This window comes from Protomyctophum parallelum (assembly GCF_964188405.1).
Source record: "Protomyctophum parallelum genome assembly, chromosome: 18".
Classification (NCBI taxonomy): domain Eukaryota; kingdom Metazoa; phylum Chordata; class Actinopteri; order Myctophiformes; family Myctophidae; genus Protomyctophum; species Protomyctophum parallelum.
Window position 1 is genome coordinate 13236115 of NC_139716.1, and position 17055 is coordinate 13253169.

The 17055-nt window shown below is 46.2% G+C and overlaps 1 protein-coding gene across 1 annotated transcript in view; it reads left to right on the forward strand.

Annotated features, from left to right (window-relative positions):
- LOC310875591 (GRB2-associated-binding protein 1-like) overlaps nt 1–13815 on the forward strand; it is an 18648-nt gene extending 4833 nt beyond the window's left edge. Inside the window, exons 2-13 of the mRNA XM_083788883.1 lie at nt 2256–2384; nt 3119–3284; nt 4235–4430; nt 5200–5857; nt 6008–6158; nt 6787–6863; nt 7123–7244; nt 7875–8161; nt 10783–10876; nt 11305–11437; nt 12360–12485; nt 13163–13815. Of these exons, the coding sequence (XP_083645009.1) occupies nt 2256–2384; nt 3119–3284; nt 4235–4430; nt 5200–5857; nt 6008–6158; nt 6787–6863; nt 7123–7244; nt 7875–8161; nt 10783–10876; nt 11305–11437; nt 12360–12485; nt 13163–13360 (2337 nt within the window). The 3' untranslated portion in view covers nt 13361–13815. The remainder of the gene's footprint in view (nt 1–2255; nt 2385–3118; nt 3285–4234; nt 4431–5199; nt 5858–6007; nt 6159–6786; nt 6864–7122; nt 7245–7874; nt 8162–10782; nt 10877–11304; nt 11438–12359; nt 12486–13162) is intronic.
- Nucleotides 13816–17055: the final 3240 nt, after the last annotated feature.

Here is a 17055-nt window from a genome sequence, read left to right on the forward strand (position 1 = left end):
CCCGGGGAACAGAGATCATACTCTGATCAGATCAGATTCTAAAAATGTCTTCTACATCCTGACAGTTTTCGGGGGAAAAGCTATGTTTCTATGTCAGTCGTTCTCGATTTTTCAAAAATAGCAGACCTACAAGCTCGCTATGAGCTTGTAGATCTGCTATTTTTCAATAGCTAAAGCATAACATAATGCTAACACCAAAAGGGTTTCCCGCCCAAAATGGGTTAAATTGTGTTTGATTTTTAATTATTATTTAAGTAACACATCAGTAAGACCACCTTGTCCAAGCAATGGACAGATCCTCTCTTACATCTCTCTCTCTTTCTTTACACATTATGTTAAAACATCAACACATTAACAAAACAACATTAACTTATTTATGGTATTTCTTTTGGGATTATCGTTAGTATTAGTATAGTATTATTATGTACCAAGAAAAGGTAAATGCATCTAAATGTGCGACTCACCCCATTGTGGTCTTGAGGGAACTCTTCAGAAACCAGCCATACGGAGGAAGAGACGAGCAGGAGAGTGTGAAGCAGAGACATGGAGGAAATGCACAGCAACAAGACTTGCATTTTGCTTCCAACTACTCATGGTCTAATATATCCATTTCATTCTTATATATATATATATATATATATATATATATATATATATATATATATACTTCCACTATATTCAAATACAATGATGCAAACTAATTGCTAATTAGTGGGCTATATATAAAGGTTTCTTTCATGGCATAATAAAGCATTATTCACCATGAGGTGATTTTGTGACGACATCACATCAGTGATTTCACTTCTGTATTTCTCCATTCCTCTCTGCTCTTATACCCATGTTCTTTCTTCAGTTCTCATTGAACAAATTTAATGAATGAACTTATAATTTACTTTGTAATTCAGTACACCGCATGGCTCCAGTTGCCTTCATTTTGGAGATTAAATAAGGCCTATCATTCTCAAGTATTCACTCTCAAAGGGCACCTACGGATGTCTGCAATTCGAAACTGCCCCCCGTAAAATCTGAATAATATGATATATTATGTCTTGATAAATGTAAATGCACAAAGGGTGCTATAGCACCTGTAATGCCAGGCTCTCTGTTAATTAGTTTCACTGGTCATTATGGATGCCGTTGAAAAACCACATCTCTCTTAATTAAATTAGTAAAACCCTAATGTTGAATGATGAATTGAAAATGGTGGACCATGTTGTAAACGAGTGCAACGTTTTATCATGTTGTTGTCCACAGTAACAGATTTTGCATTGACGTGTGCTTTTGTTTGAAATGTACCCGTTCTGCATAATACTGTTAAAACTATTTTCAATCAATCAATCGTCTCCGCTAGGCCAAAAGGCACGGCTGAGACTGTTTTGCACCCGGTCCGTAAATGGTAAATGCATGGTAAATGGTGCATTTATATATCGCCTTTATCCAAGGCGTTTTACAGAGATTGTGCATTACATTCACACACACATTCACACACCGATGGCAGCGGAAACCATGCAAGGCACCGACCAGCACATCAGGAGCAATTAGGGGTTCAGAGTCTTGCTCAAGGACACTTCGACACTAACTCTGGGGGAGCCCACAGGGTTCGAACTGGCAACCTTGCGGTTACCATCCACCCACTCTACCTCTGAGCCACCGCCATCCCTGGTCCGTCCGTCCCTCCGTCCGTCCGTCCAAAAGTCTGTAACACATGGCCACCAATCCCCAACACTTCCTGCTCCACTACTGCCTCTTCCTGTACACACTTCCTGGGGAGAGAGAGAGAGAGAGAGAGAGAGAAACCCCCTATAGCTCCTCTACACACTTCCACTTGGTTTGAGCATAAATATATCGGGAGGGGAATCCCAGTGCTGTCTCTATTATGTTATATATCTATACTCAAACCAAGTGTGTAGGGCGAGTGGCCAGGAGTTATTTCTAAAAGTGAGTGAGTGAGTGAGTGAGTGAGTGAGTGAGTGAGTGAGTGAGTGCGTGCGTGTGTGAGAGAGAGAGAGAGAGAGAGAGAGAGAGAGAGAGAGAGAGAGAGAATGAGAGAAAGAGAGAAAGAGAGAAGAGAGCGTGAGAGACATAGAGAAAGAGAGTGAAAGACATGTTCTGTATGGATAGAAATAGTTAAGTTAGGTTAATGTTTACCACACCCCACATTATGCAATTGTTTTCACAATCACAAACATGGAGTTAATTATATCCTTCTGTGTGCGTGTGTGTTTGTGTGCGTGTGTGTGTGCGTGCGTATGTAGGCGTGGAAGAGGCGGTGGTTCGTGTTGCGCAGTGGAAAGATGACGGGAGACCCAGACGTCCTTCAGTATTACAAACACCACCAGGCCAAGAAACCCATCAAGACCATCAACCTGGACCTGTGTGAACAGGTGAGGACAGCTTCATTCAGTCCTGTAACGTACATTTACTGTACTGTGTACCTACTGTACTGTTTTTTACTTTACCGGAGTATTTCCAATTTGCAGCACTTTTACTTCTATATACTCCACTACATCTCAGAGGCAAATATTATTATTTTACTAGTAACTTTAGTTACAAAACATGGACTAACCACTTCAACATGTTGGGCAGCTTGTAGATCTGCTATTTCCTAGTAAACTAGTACCAGCAAGGTCGACTGGTGGATTTACTAGTGGACTAGTTGCTTAAAGCCTATAGCATGCGCATAATTTGGCCCCAAAATATAAGGCACAAGGTTCAAAGACACAACACCACGCCCATGGGAGCACAGATGGGTACAGTAAGTACAGTAAGCGATTGGTTTTGGTACTTAGTGCACAACGTAGTAATAGTAATTAAACTTGTGCTGCGCCTTGCACCATTTTGTGCCAGGTGTAAGGTATCGCCCTCTGTCTGTCTGTCCCTTTCGATCTCTCTCCTTCTGTCTCTCTCTCTCTCTCTCTGTGTCTGTCTCTCTCTCACTCTCTCTCTCTCTCTCTCTCTCCTTCTGTGACTCTCTCTCTCTCTGTGTGTGTGTGTGTGTGTGTGTGTGTGTGTGTGTGTGTCTCTCTCTCTCTGTGTGTGTGTGTGTGTGTGTGTGTGTGTGTGTGTGTATGTGTGTGTGTGTGTGTGTGTGTCTCTCTCTCTCTCTCCCTCTCTCCAGGTAGACGCGGGCCTGTCCTTCACCAAGCAGGACGTGGCCTGTAGCTTCGTGTTCGACCTGAAGACAGAGGACAGGGTGTGGTACCTGGTGGCAGACAGCCAGCAGGACATGGACACATGGGTGTCCTCCATCTGTCAGCTCTGTGGATTCAACCCCACAGACCAGGGTAGGAGGGAGGGAGGGAGGGAGGGAGGGAGAGAGGGAGGGAGGGATAGAAGGAGGGATTGATTGATTGAAATATTTATCAACAGTTTGCAGAATTACAGTACATTTCAAGCACAACTCAATACAAAGACTGTTAACTGTGAGTGGACGACCCAATAAAGCATTACACTTGTTTTTCAAGAGGGTCCACCTTGTTCAATTCATCAAAACATTTAGAGACGTACAGATGGACACTTCTATATATAGCCAAAGAACAGAACAGGACTTCATCATAAAATGGATAGGAGGGGGGAGGGATGGGTTGAGGATTGGGCTATAGGGATCGTTTTTTAAATTAAATTCAGTGGGGGGGGGGAAATGACTTAAAAGAGTTATAGGTGATATTTCTTGTTAAAATAAGTGTTAGCTCTTTATTATTACAGCAATCACTGCTGTGCAGAGCATTTGGTCAGAGCATTTGTTCAGTAACAGGGACCTCTGCAGCTCTTTAGTTAAGAGAAAATAAATGTTCAGGTCAGGACGCCAATTTCCTCCAATCAGGAGAGGGTACAGGACTAGAGCGTACATAGGATAAATGCCAATTTCCTCCAATCAGGAGAGGGTACAGGATAAACAAGGGAAACTGTCTGGAAATTATGAAACACAAACATTTTCTGTTTCATATTTTACTGCCTATTGTGCCCAAACATCCATCATAGTGATTTCTCATTGGCTAAAGCAGTGGTTGTCAACCAGTGGTCCTTGAGGGGGTTCCATGTGGTTCCCAGCTAAATTATGGAGAGTTGGTAACCAAATGGACCCTTAATTAAAGATCTTTAAATACTACAAGATGTCGACACAATTAGAATGTAGACAATGATCAGCGTTGATTAAATAATGGGCCTTCACGTGGAAAAGGTTGAAAACCAAAAGGATTTTACTAGACATTGTTTTCTTTGTCTTTTTCTGCAGTTAATGAAAGGCCCCGCCCTGACTCCACCCCCTCTTCTGTCACCACGACAACCACCGTTGGCCACGCCCCCAGCTCTACGGTAACAGTAATGGCCTCGGTCCCGCCTCCTTATGACCCGGTGAGTGTGCGCCACCTGGAGGTCAACAGGAATATTGAAGAGGACTATCTCTGGTTGGATCAATGTCAGAGCCACAGGTACGTATACGCACGCACACACGCATGCACAATCGCACACACACACACACACACACACACACACACACACACACACGCACGTGCATGCCGCACGCACACACACACACACACACACACACACACACACACACACACACACACACACACACACACACACACACACACACACACACAGTGGTGGACAGTAAAATTTGTTTCATTTACTTGTCTGTAGTAATAGCTCATAGAGTAATATCTCAGCTATTGTCACTGCTTGTTTGTAATGATTTGGGGGGGAAAATAACTGGAATTTCAAAATAAATTGCACTATGCAATTTGTACTTTTGAATACCTTAAGTATTAAAAAAGTATTACTCTAGGCTTTTGCTATTGCTTTATCTGGAGTAAATGTTTGACTGAGCAACCTTCACTTGGAGTGTATGTAAACAGGGGTCGATTACTTTGCCCTCCACTGGACACATAATACTACTGCCAATATTACAGTATACAAACAGTGGTGGAATGTAACTAAGTACATTTACTTAGGTACTGTACTTAAGTACCATTTTGAGGTATTTCTACTTTACCTGAGTATAGTTTTACTTATACTCCACCACTATTTATTTGAAAACTTTAGTTACTAGTTAGTTACTAGTTAGTAGTCTTTTATTACAAAAGATACACTAAACCACTTCAGCCCTATATACATTTCAGCCATTTGAAAATATCAGAACTACAAGCTCTCCCCCTCTCCCTCTCTCTCTCTTACCCTCTCTCTCTCTCTCTCCAGACCCCCTCTTGTCTCCTCAGACAACTCCTCCTCCTCCCCCTCCCCCCTCCTCCCCAACGGCGTTGCCCCTCCTCCATCCTGCTGCACCGGCTCCACCCCCTGGACCGTCGTCGTCGCCGCGGCGACCGACCTCCGCGGCCAATCGTCTGACTCCGCCGCCAAATGTGACGACCTCGGCGGCAAAAGTGTGGAAGGCGCGGCGGCGGCATCACCTCGCCTCCTCCTCGCCTCCCGTCCTCTTCCTCGCCCGGTCCTTCCCTCGTCTCCTCGCCTCCTCCTCGCCTCCCGTCCTCTTCCTCGCCCGGTCCTTCCCTCGTCTCCTCGCCCGGTCCTTCCCTCGTCTCTTCGCCCGGTCCTTCCCTCGTCTCCTCACCCCAGGAAACTCTCCCTGGACTTCTCCTCGGCGCAGCCCGTGGCCATCTCGCTCGCCGACGACGACGACATGCACGACGCACACACTGCCGACGCACACACGTACGTCAACAACAACGCGCACAACACCGACAACGGCGGCGTTCCCCGTTCCGGCTGCGCCGCGCCCCGCCCGCTCGCCGCCGTCCACTCGGACACGGAGCCCTGCACGAGCCTGCAGACACCGCCGGCGCCCCCACCGCGACCGCCCAAACCCACCGCCAGAGCCAAGGGAGAGACGCCGGACGCCCGCTCGGAGCCAGAGGGGACAACAGGAGGAGGAGGAGGAGGAGGAGAGAGACAGAGGGACGAGACAGGAGGAGGAGGAGGAGAGAAACAGAGGGATGAGACAGGAGGAGGAGGAGGAGAGAGACAGAGGGACGAGACAGGAGGAGGACGAGGGGAGAGACAGAGGGACGAGACAGGAGGAGGAGGAGAGAGACAGAGGGACGAGACAGGAGGAGGAGGAGGAGGAGAGAGACAGAGGGACGAGACAGGAGGAGGAGGAGAGAGTCTAAAAGCTGTCCCCACGTCGTCTACGTGTTCAGGTGAGCTGACGAGGAATCAGACCCACATACTTACCCATTTAGACCTGGGGCCAAAAAAAATGGCTTCTAAATCCTGACAGTTTTCTGAAAACCCATGTTTCTATGTCAGTGGGTGCTCAACCTTTTTCGTGTCAAGGACCCCCAGAATTATCTGTATTTGGCCGCCGACCCCCATCTCAAAATATGTTGTTCCAGGAACCCTGCAGGGCAGCAAAGATTTGAGTTAAAAACATTCACTCTGAAAGATCTTTTTTTTCTTCAAAAATAGCAGACCTACAAGCTCGTTGCACTGCACTCTGTGCCACGCTACGAGCTTGTAGGTCACCAAAATTGGTTCCCACCCAGAATGGGTTAATGGTAAATAAATAGTGAATTGTGCATTTATATAACGCTTTACATAGATTGGGAGCAATTAGGGGTTCAGAGTCTTGCTCAAGGACACTTCGACACTAACTCTGGGGGAGCCCGGAATCGAACTGGGAACCTCCCGGTTACCAAGTGGCCACTGTTTCTCAACATGGTATAATTTACATGTGGTCAATGGGTGAGTTCGGGTGGTCCAAGTTCCACCATTTATCTCCACTAGAATGAACTAACCTATTCCTTCATACAATCTGTGCGTGACTAGATGGCGAGTGTTACTCTGTTCCCAAGTCGGACAGAAGCAACTTGTTTGAATTCAGCGACTGCTTCAACAAATACTTTGTAAGTTCATGCAGCATAAAAACTCTAGTACACATAAATATATAAATATACTCTCTAGCCTACTACATATAATGTAGACATAATGGTCTTACATACAAACACAGTAGAGACAACAGCATGCAATAATAAAACAGAATAAAGTGCAATAGAATAAATCAGTACATTCCAGTAATATCACAGATATATTCACTTTTTTCTCCACCTCTGTCTCTGTCTCTCTCTATCTGTCTGTCTCTCTGTCTCTCTCTCTCTCTGTCAGATGAATAAAGGCCTGCTTCCGCTGGGCAGTGTTTGCAGTGAGGATGCTGATGCTGAGGCTGATGAGAATTACGTCCCCATGAGCGCTGCCACCACAGAGCCCCCTCTGAGGACAAACACCAGGTGAGGAAGGTCAGCTCTGTTCTTCCAAACATACCGTACCAGCCAGGGACGTGCACACAAAGGGGGCTTCAGCCCCTGCCCTTTTACCCGTCTGTAAAACAATTGCCTTCTCCAGGCCACTCCTTTCCTTTCCATGCCATGCCGGAAGAAGGCAGTGTTCAGGGGAATTGCTTTTTCCCCCCCGAAGTCTCCTGAACTTGAACAACATGTATTTTGCGTTGAACAAATTTGTTTAGAAATCCATGTTGTTACACCGAATCTCCACTATAGCTAAAGAGTGCTGGGTTGCACCCCGAAAATAGCTGATCTACAAGCTTGTAGCTTAACGGGCCAATGAAGTAAACAGTAATATAGTGACACCACACTATCAGCCCCTCCCCTAACCCCTCCCTCTTTATCATACAACTACAGCTGTGGGTGCGGCTTCAGTTCAGGTGGATCACCACCCACCAGGCAAACCAGGCATGCTTAATGAACTGGTGGGCGTGTCCACATATAAGCGTGATTTTAACAAATACTGTACACTTTTTGGAAAAAAGTTATTCCCCCTTATATTGTAATAATACCTGATGATCATGTTTTAGGGTGGAAAAAAATGGTGGCACTCCATCTTTAATGTCTCCTTTCCAGGTCAGCCCCTCCTCCCCCTCTCCCGGCGACCATACAGGACCCCACCTACGTGTCCATGACGCCGCTCCCCCCTCCCCCTCCCCCGTCTGACCTGGCGTCGCTGGGTCGCCAGGTGCCGCCCCCTGTTCACCTGGGCTTCCGGCCCTCCACCCTGGGCCTCCTGCGCGCCCCGCCTCCCCGGAGACGACCACACCCTATTGGTGGGGAGTCGGCGCCGGTGGCTCCGCCCCCAGCGCCCCACCACCAGCCCCCGCCCGTCCACCGTAACCTGAAACCGCAGAGGAAGGGTGAGTCGTGGTGTCGTCAACGACGTGAGACGCACCGCATGCACACAACGCGACACGCACCAATGGAATGCATGCGCCATGCACAGGTCAGAGACAGAGTGTAGAGTAGGAGACATGCTTTGATAGTTCCACACATTGCTCCTATGGCTGGAACTATCCCATTGAGATAGAATGAGCACTTCCACATTCCATTGTTACAATAGGTGTCACCACTCTCTTACTATATTACTCTGGCACAGGTAACCCCGATTATATAGGCCTAGTGTATATCTCTCGCTCTATTTCACTCTACTGGAGTAATAATAAGTTATTTATTCTCTCTCTCTCTCTCTCACTCTCTCACTCTCTCTCTCTCTATGGTTAAATTATTTAACCATTTTTAGTTTTATTCATTGCACTGCACACACACAGAAACACTCACGCATGCACATTGGTTTGATGACGAGGTCAGATCAACAAATGGATTCATTTTTTTTGATAAGATATTTTTTGCGGCTTACCTTTTATTGATTTTTGAAGGGACAGACAGTAGGCTGACAGGAAACGGGAGAGAGATGGGGGATGACATGCAGTAAAGGCCATGTTGGGCTCGGGAGTCGAACCCGCGGCACACTGCGACTGGATTACCAGTCAGGTGCCCAGACGGTTATGCCACGGCCTGGGCGCATATATGGAGATCTAAGGGTGGCAGTGGGGAAGGGGGGGGGGGGGGCAGTGTACAGGGGGGAGCTTTCAGGAAGAAACCAAAAATACACAGGGTAGAAATATTTGAATATTATAACCAAACCTGGGGGTCTATTAGAGTAATGTTAACTCCATAGAGACAACACCTGAGGGTCTATTAGAGTAATGTTAACTCCATAGACACATACACAACACCTGGGGGTCTATTAGAGTAATGTTATCCATAGACACATACACAACAGAAAAAGTTTTAAAAAAAAATCACGGCATCCATCTTTAAGAAATAATCAGTCAGAAGCTTAGTTTAAGGGTTATTATTATGATGCAGAATGTGTTTCTTTTTGGTTACCTTTACATGTCCTCTCCTTTGTGTGTTGACTTCTAACCATCTCATCCAGTGCGGTCTAGTATTTATAAGTCCTCTGTTTGTTGACTGTTAGCTCACCATCTCATCCAGTGCGGTCTAGTCACTGCTAACCATCTCATCCAGTGAGGTCTAGTCACTGCTAACCATCTCATCCAGTGCGGTCTAGTCACTGCTAACCATCTCATCCAGTGCGGTCTAGTCACTGCTAACCATCTCATCCAGTGCGGTCTAGTCAATGCTAACCATCTCATCCAGTGAGGTCTAGTCACTGCTAACCATCTCATCCAGTGAGGTCTAGTCACTGCTAACCATCTCATCCAGTGCGGTCTAGTCACTGCTAACCATCTCATCCAGTGCGGTCTAGTCAATGCTAACCATCTCATCCAGTGCGGTCTAGTCAATGCTAACCATCTCATCCAGTGCGGTCTAGTAAATGCTAACCATCTCATCCAGTGCGGTCTAGTCACCACAAATATTTCCTGGGCTTTTTCCTCCTTTCTCTAGCATCTCCCTTCATGCACCTTAAAGTAACTGTAAACAGGAAGTCGGCCTATAAACAGGAAGTAGGTGTGCAAGCAGTATTGTGTATTCAACTTTTGTCAGAGCACAGAATGATATGTTATAACTCGCCCTGTCTAATTAGAATGATTTTAAAATGGTTGGTAGAGAATTCCACAGAGTAGGACCATATTAATGACTAAAAGCAACTTAACTTGATTTAGAGTTTATCCATTTTATATTGAGGAGACCTTTAGGTCGGGTGATCTAAGAGGTCGGGGTGGTACGTATGGGTCAAGCATGTCAGAAACATAAGAAGGAGCTAAAGCCATTGATAGATTTAAAAACAATGAGAAGCACTTTAATCCATTTTGGGATGGGAACCCCTTTTGGTGTTTTAAGCATTATGTTATACTTTAGCTATTGAAAAATGACAGATCTACAAGCTACTAGATCTGCTATTTTTGTTTTATTGTGAAAATGTGGCGCAAATATTTGAATATATATTCTTTCAGAGCGTACGTTTTTTAACTTTGCTTCTGGGAGGTCCCTGGAACAACATATTTTTTACATATTATTTTGGGGGTCCTTGACATGAAATATTGAGCACTACTGATATAGAAACAGGTAATTCAGAAAGCTGTTAGGAAGACATATTTTACATTTCGACGTCAGGCCTAAATGGGTTAAAATCAATTATTTGTTTCACTGTGAAAGAAAATATTTCAAAAGTAGAAGAAGCTAAATTAGTTATGAATATGGAAATCTAAATTGTATGTTGATGTGGTGCCATAATAATCAAAAAGGTTGCCCATGCAGCCCTGCTCTAGGCCTGGCGCAGGGTTCCCCAAAAGGTGGCCCGCGGGCCATTTGCGACCCGCAAGAGGCCCCTGTACGCGGCCCGCACCCCTATTTATCAGCATGCATGCCTGATTTTACATTCACTATATCTGATGGGAAAAAAATTACTCTCACTCTCTCTTTCTCTCTCTCACTCTCTCTCACTCTCTCCCCTCTCTCTCTCTCTCTCTCTCTCTCTCTCTCCCCTCTCTCTCTGTCTCTCTATCTCCAGCTAAGCCCCTCCCACTGGACATCACTCCATCGCAGGACTGGGAGGAAGTCCCGCCCCCTGTCCACTCACCCGTCACTCGCACCTTCACACGAGAGTAAGTGTGTGTGTGTGTGTGTGTGTGTGTGTGTGTGTGTGTGTGTGTGTGTGTGTGTGTGTGTGTGTGTGTGTGTGTGTGTGTGTGTGTGTGTGTGTGTGCGTGCGTGCGTGCGTGCGTGTGTGTGTGTTGACATTGAGTGCTCCTGTCACTATGCAAGAATGCAACAGTCAGACAGAAATGCAGAATCAGCTCAAATTAATTATTTATTATAATTGAGAAAGAGAGAGAGAGAGAGAGAGAGAGAGAGAGAGAGAGAGAGAGAGAGAGAAAGAGAGGGAGAGAGAGGCAGGTCCTGTTTGTGGACATTTCTGAAACTGACTCGAAGTGCAGAAATGCTGTTATAATAACCTACTCAAAGTCTCAAACCCAACCTGTGTGTTTGTGTGTGTGTGTGTGTGTGTGTGCGCGTGTGCGTGTGTTTTTAGCCCCTCCTCCCGGCCGTCTGTGAAGGGTGGCTCCGCCCACAGCTCCTCCCCATCCTCCGACTCAGATGACCCAGACGACAACTACGTTGCCATGACAACTGCATCCTCCCTCCACCACAGTACCGGAGAGTCGGTGCGCTATACCGCCTGTCACTCAAACTACACCGCCTGTCACTCAAACTATACCGCCTGTCACTCAAACTACACCGCCTGTCACTCAAACTACACTGCCTGTCACTCAAACTACACCGCCTGTCACTCAATCTATACCGCCTGTCACTCAAACTCACTTATAGGCTAGTGCATGGTTCTCAAACTTTTTAATGTCAAACAACGACCCCCAAAATGAAGGAGAATTCCGGATTAACCATTTTTCTTATAAACCAATGACGAGTGGTGCAGGTGAAATGTTACGTAACATCCATAACGCACTGCAGCACCCGACCGACCCCGCACTTTTGATTGCTCTGGTTTTTCTTTTTTCTACACATCTGTCTTTCATAATGACCAAATATGATGCACAGTGTTTTGTCCCAAAGGGGCTTCTGTAAAAGGGCCTCTGACCCATAGCACACACGCTCTGAGGTACGGTGCGTTCTGGATTTTTATTTTTTTCAATCATCTAATGTGATCCTGGGCTCTACACACCCTCCACCAACCTATATATGGGGGGCATGGGGGAGCAACGGACTTGAACTCATGCTTCCTTCATGCCTGAGTGTCCAAGTTGCTCCTTTACACCTGACAGGGGGGAGTTTCCCTGGTTGGACGTAGCGCATGGAAGGAACACGTTATTCCAACCAGTTCCTTTTCCCTCCATCAGGCGCCCCGGCTGGCCAGGGGGAGGCAGTTTAGAGACCAGGATTACTGCATGTTTTTTGTGAGGGTACCTACCCTAGGGGATGGCAGAACATGCAAACTCCACAAAGAAAGGCCATTTCGCCAACCCCGCCTTCGGGTGTGGGCACTGATGACGCGGAGGAGGAAACATGCAGTTGTATTTATTTTTATTTTTATTTTATTTTTTTGTATTTTTTCTGTGTGTGTGCGTGCAGTCTCTCAGGTTGATGTTCCATAGAAGCGGTGAAGGCGGGGCCAGCAGCCCCGCCCTACGGCGAGCCAGAGAGGTCAAACAAGTAGAATACCTGGATCTGGACCTGCACACTGGACCCACCAGAATGGTACGGTACAGCAACCAGCCACTAGAGGGCGGGCTTCACCATGCTTTTTAATTTACAACCTAAGATGCATTAGTCATAGTATAGGACTGTTGACATTACAGAAAATAATAATAATTACAGAAAATAATGAAATAACTCATGGAAATTTAAAGGGAGGTATTTGTACTTTAATTGAATATTTCCAATTTCCAGTATTTGTACCTCTACTCCACTAAATCTCAGAGCCACAATTTGTACTTTTACTCCATTAGAATTATTTGAAAACTTTAGTTACTAATAGTTACTTTGGAGATTTAAATTTTGATTAGAAAACATACATTAACCACTTCAACCCTATACATTTCGGCCATTTGAAAATAGCCGATCTATAAGCTCACAACGCGACGCATTGAGAGCTTGTAGATCGGCAATTTAATAGATTTTGTACACATTTTGAACTTGTGAAATGGGACATTCTGCAATATGAATACTTTGAAGTACTTTGAACTTTCAGTACATTTTGATGCAGATACTTTTGTACTTTTACTCAAGTACATTTTCAAATCCGTACTTTTACTTGTAACGAAGTAGTAGTTCTAAAAGTAAAACAATTGAGTACTTTCTCCACCACTGACAACAACGGGCATATATAGGTCCAGTACCCACAATTCACCGTGATTCCATTCCGTGTTTTCCAGAATCGGTGCGCGGTAGACTCTGGAGGCGGAGTCAAAGGCGTTGGCGTGTGTGAGGAGCGTACGGCCTGTGGCGGCGGCGGCGGCGGCAGGCGCTCACGGGTCGACTACGCCCTGGTGGACCCCGAGAGGACGCAAGCCCTGAGGAACACCAGGGAAGCATGGCATGATGGGAGAGTTTCCACGGAGAAGGACAAATAGTGTACTGTGTGTGTACGCACACGTACGAACGTACAGTACGCACGCAAGCACGCACGCACGCACGCACGCACAAAGGTGCTTCTCTAGAGCCAAATGGCTCTTTGTCAGGTCAAACAGTTTATTCATAAGAAGATTAGGTGCTGTCAAATCATCACTAACTCCAATTTAACCAAATGGACATATTTACACTCTACATTTGTACATTCTACAATTGAATATCCCTTTGCTATGATATAGTTCCCTATAGTTACCTCTCTGTACAACTTTGGAATCCAAACATGCTTCCGTTTTTCCAGAAATCCCTCCTGCTCCCATTAGATTATGATCATGTAAAATGAAGTATAGTTCCTGTTTGTTTGTCTCCCACTTATCTGTGACTCTGAAAATAAGACTCTTCACTTCCTGAAGAGTATGATAGTGAATAAATCGTGAAAATCAGTGGTTATTCTTGTGGTTATTCTTTATTTACAAATGAAAACTGGTATTTAAACCCAGACAATTATGTTTATGTGATTTTCATAATAACAAACAAACTTGATATATACAATATTTCCGAGTGAGTTGAAGTTTGAGATTGAGGCAGCAGGGAGGAGTGAACAGCTGTGTTTTATATTCCCCCTCTTGTGTATTTAGTTTTTCTCTTTAGCCAATAGTTTTTTGTTTTTTTTATATAATTTATATCCTATGATTTTGCAACCCTTTTTTATTCACCCACTGTCAATTATCTAATGTAATCCTGGGCGCTACACCTGGGAGAGCAACGGACTGACCTCATGCTTCCTTCTATGCATGAGGAGTCCAAGCTGCTTCTTTACACCTCACAGGAGGGAGTTTCCCCGGCCGGACGTAGTGTGTGGAAGGAACACGTAATTCCGACCAGTTCCTTTCCCCTCCATCAGGCGCCCTGGCTGGCCAGGGGGAGGTAGTTTTAAAGACCAGGATTACTGCATGTTTTTTGTGAGGGTACCACTACCTACCCTAGGGGACACGGGGAGAACATGCAAACTCCACACAGAAAGGCCCTTTCGCCAACCCCACCTCGGGTATGGGCACTGATGACGCGGAGGAGGGAACACGCCCACAGCGTCCCCAGCGGGAATCGAACTCTTTAGCCAATAGTTTGTTGTGGAAGTGAAGAGGAGGAGAGGGAGAATGGGGAGGAGGAGGGGTTGGGGCAGGGGGTCATGTGATCGTTGGGGCAGGGGGTCATGTGATCGTTGGGGCAGGGGGTCATGTGATCAATGGGGCAGGGGGACATGTTATCGTTGGGGCAGGGGGACATGTGATCGTTGGGGCAGGGGGACATGTGATCGTTGGGGCAGGGGGGGGACATGTGATCGTTGGGGCAGGGGGTCATGTGATCGTTGGGGCAGGGGGACATGTGATCGTTGGGGCAGGGGGTCATGTGATCGTTGGGGCAGGGGGACATGTGATCGGTGGGGCAGGGGGTCATGTGATCGTTGGGGCAGGGGGACATGTTATCGTTGGGGCAGGGGGACATGTGATCGTTGGGGCAGGGGGACATGTTATCGTTGGGGCAGGGGGACATGTGATCGTTGGGGCAGGGGGACATGTGATCGTTAGGGCAGGGGGACATGTGATCGTTAGGGCAGGGGGACATGTGATCGTTGGGGCAGGGGGACATGTGATCGTTAGGGCAGGGGGACATGTGATCATTCCAGGCAGGCTCCTCAAGACTGACCTCCATAAAACACTGGCTGGAACCCACTGGGAGAGGAGAGGAGAGGAGAGGAGAGGAGAGGAGAGGAGAGGAGAGGAGAGGAGAGGAGAGGAGAGGAGAGGAGAGGAGAGGAGAGGAGAGGAGAGGAGAGGAGAGGAGAGGAGAGGAGAGGAGAGGAGAGGAGAGGAGAGGAGAGGAGAGGAGAGGAGAGGAGAGGAGAGGAGAGGAGGTTGTGTCACAGGTTTTATCAAAGCTAAAGAATAGTAATCTAAATTGATTTTCAGTAACTGTTGGGAATTGATGATCCTTTATAGGCTGTAGAAGTAAAAGGTACAAACGCACAGACACACACATGCACGCACAGTCGCGCACACACACACACACACACACACACACACGTTAACTTACATGGATTGTTGTTGTTTGTGTTTTGCTGTTCAGTAAAAGACACGTCGCTAGGGCTCCCTGCAGAGCTCCCTGGTTGGTCGAGTGTCACGTCGTCGATCGCATCGACATCCAATGAGGAGTCAGTTACACTGCTCATGGGCGGGGTCTCCATGATGACTAATGCCTCCCCACTGGGAGCTGCGCAGATGGAGAAAGAGAGAGAGAGAGAGAGAGAGAGGTAGTAGTATAGGTAGTATAGGGCCTCCTGTCATTCTGACTCAGAACACAATAGTTCCGCCTTAGAGAATTTTGGTTCCTACCTAAACTACTGCGCTGCGCTATTTAATGCAGCTGGTAATTGAATATATATATATATTTTTTTACCATGATGTCCAGCAACGCCTGTCACTCCAGACTGTGTATCCTTTCCATTGGCTACTGGGGATGAGGGGGCGGGGCTATCACTGAACACACTGCCTAGGACGGAGGAGTTATCTGAGATGAGACACACGCACAGTCGCACACACACACACACACACACACACACACACACGCACGCACGCACGCACGCACACACACACACACACACACACACACACGCACACGCACACGCACACACATGCACACATCATCACATGTATATGGCAAGATGTATCCCTGCTTACGGAGACATATTTATACACACACAAATACGTACGCAACTACGCACACACGCACGCATGCACACGCACGTGACGCACACGCACGGTACCTAGGTCCTCCAGGTGAATGAGTTCGTAGGTTCCAGTGTGTTCTGTGAAGGGGGCGTGGTCTTCAGGTCCTGTCCAATGCAGGTCAAACGAATATGTCTGAACACGCAGACACAAACACGCACGCACACACAACATACACACACACACGTGTATCATTATTTGACATTGAGCCTGTGCTTCCCTCGTGTGTGTGTGTTTGTGTGTGCGTGCGTGCATGCGTGCGTGTGTGTAGATATATATTTTGTATAAACTATAAACAATCACAACTGCTGCAACAACTGAACATTTGTTCAAAGATTGTTGGACAACAACTTCAGAAACTTTATACATCCACATATGATAACAGCATCCTAAGGTTAGCAAGGAATATCACCTCTAATACTAAGCATGTGTTGTATGGAGAATATAGGTTGCTGCCTTCAGGAAGGAGATATGGTGTACCAGCATACAATAAGGTCAGACTAAAGAGGTCCTTTGTCTACCAGTCGACCTTGAGGCTTAATCAGGAGATGTAGTAGCCACAGGATAATCTAAGCGGTGGATATTGCTCATGTCTTTATGTATGTAAATTGTCTTGTTATTTGTGTTTTGTATATGTGTTTCTGCATACTTGGCTGCTGTGTCGCAAGACAAATTTCAGTGTGAACTGACAATAAAGTACTATATCATATCAATCTGTTCAACAATGCGAATAAAGGTTTGTACCTGCGAGTATCGTCTGAGGTAGTAGAGAATACCACACAGAACCATGACGGCCAGACAGAACATCACCAGAAGAACACGACCTGCAGACAGACAGACAGACAGACAGACAGACACAGATAGATTTTTTTTTAAATAATTAAGAAGTAGTGAAAATCGCTGATCTACAAGCT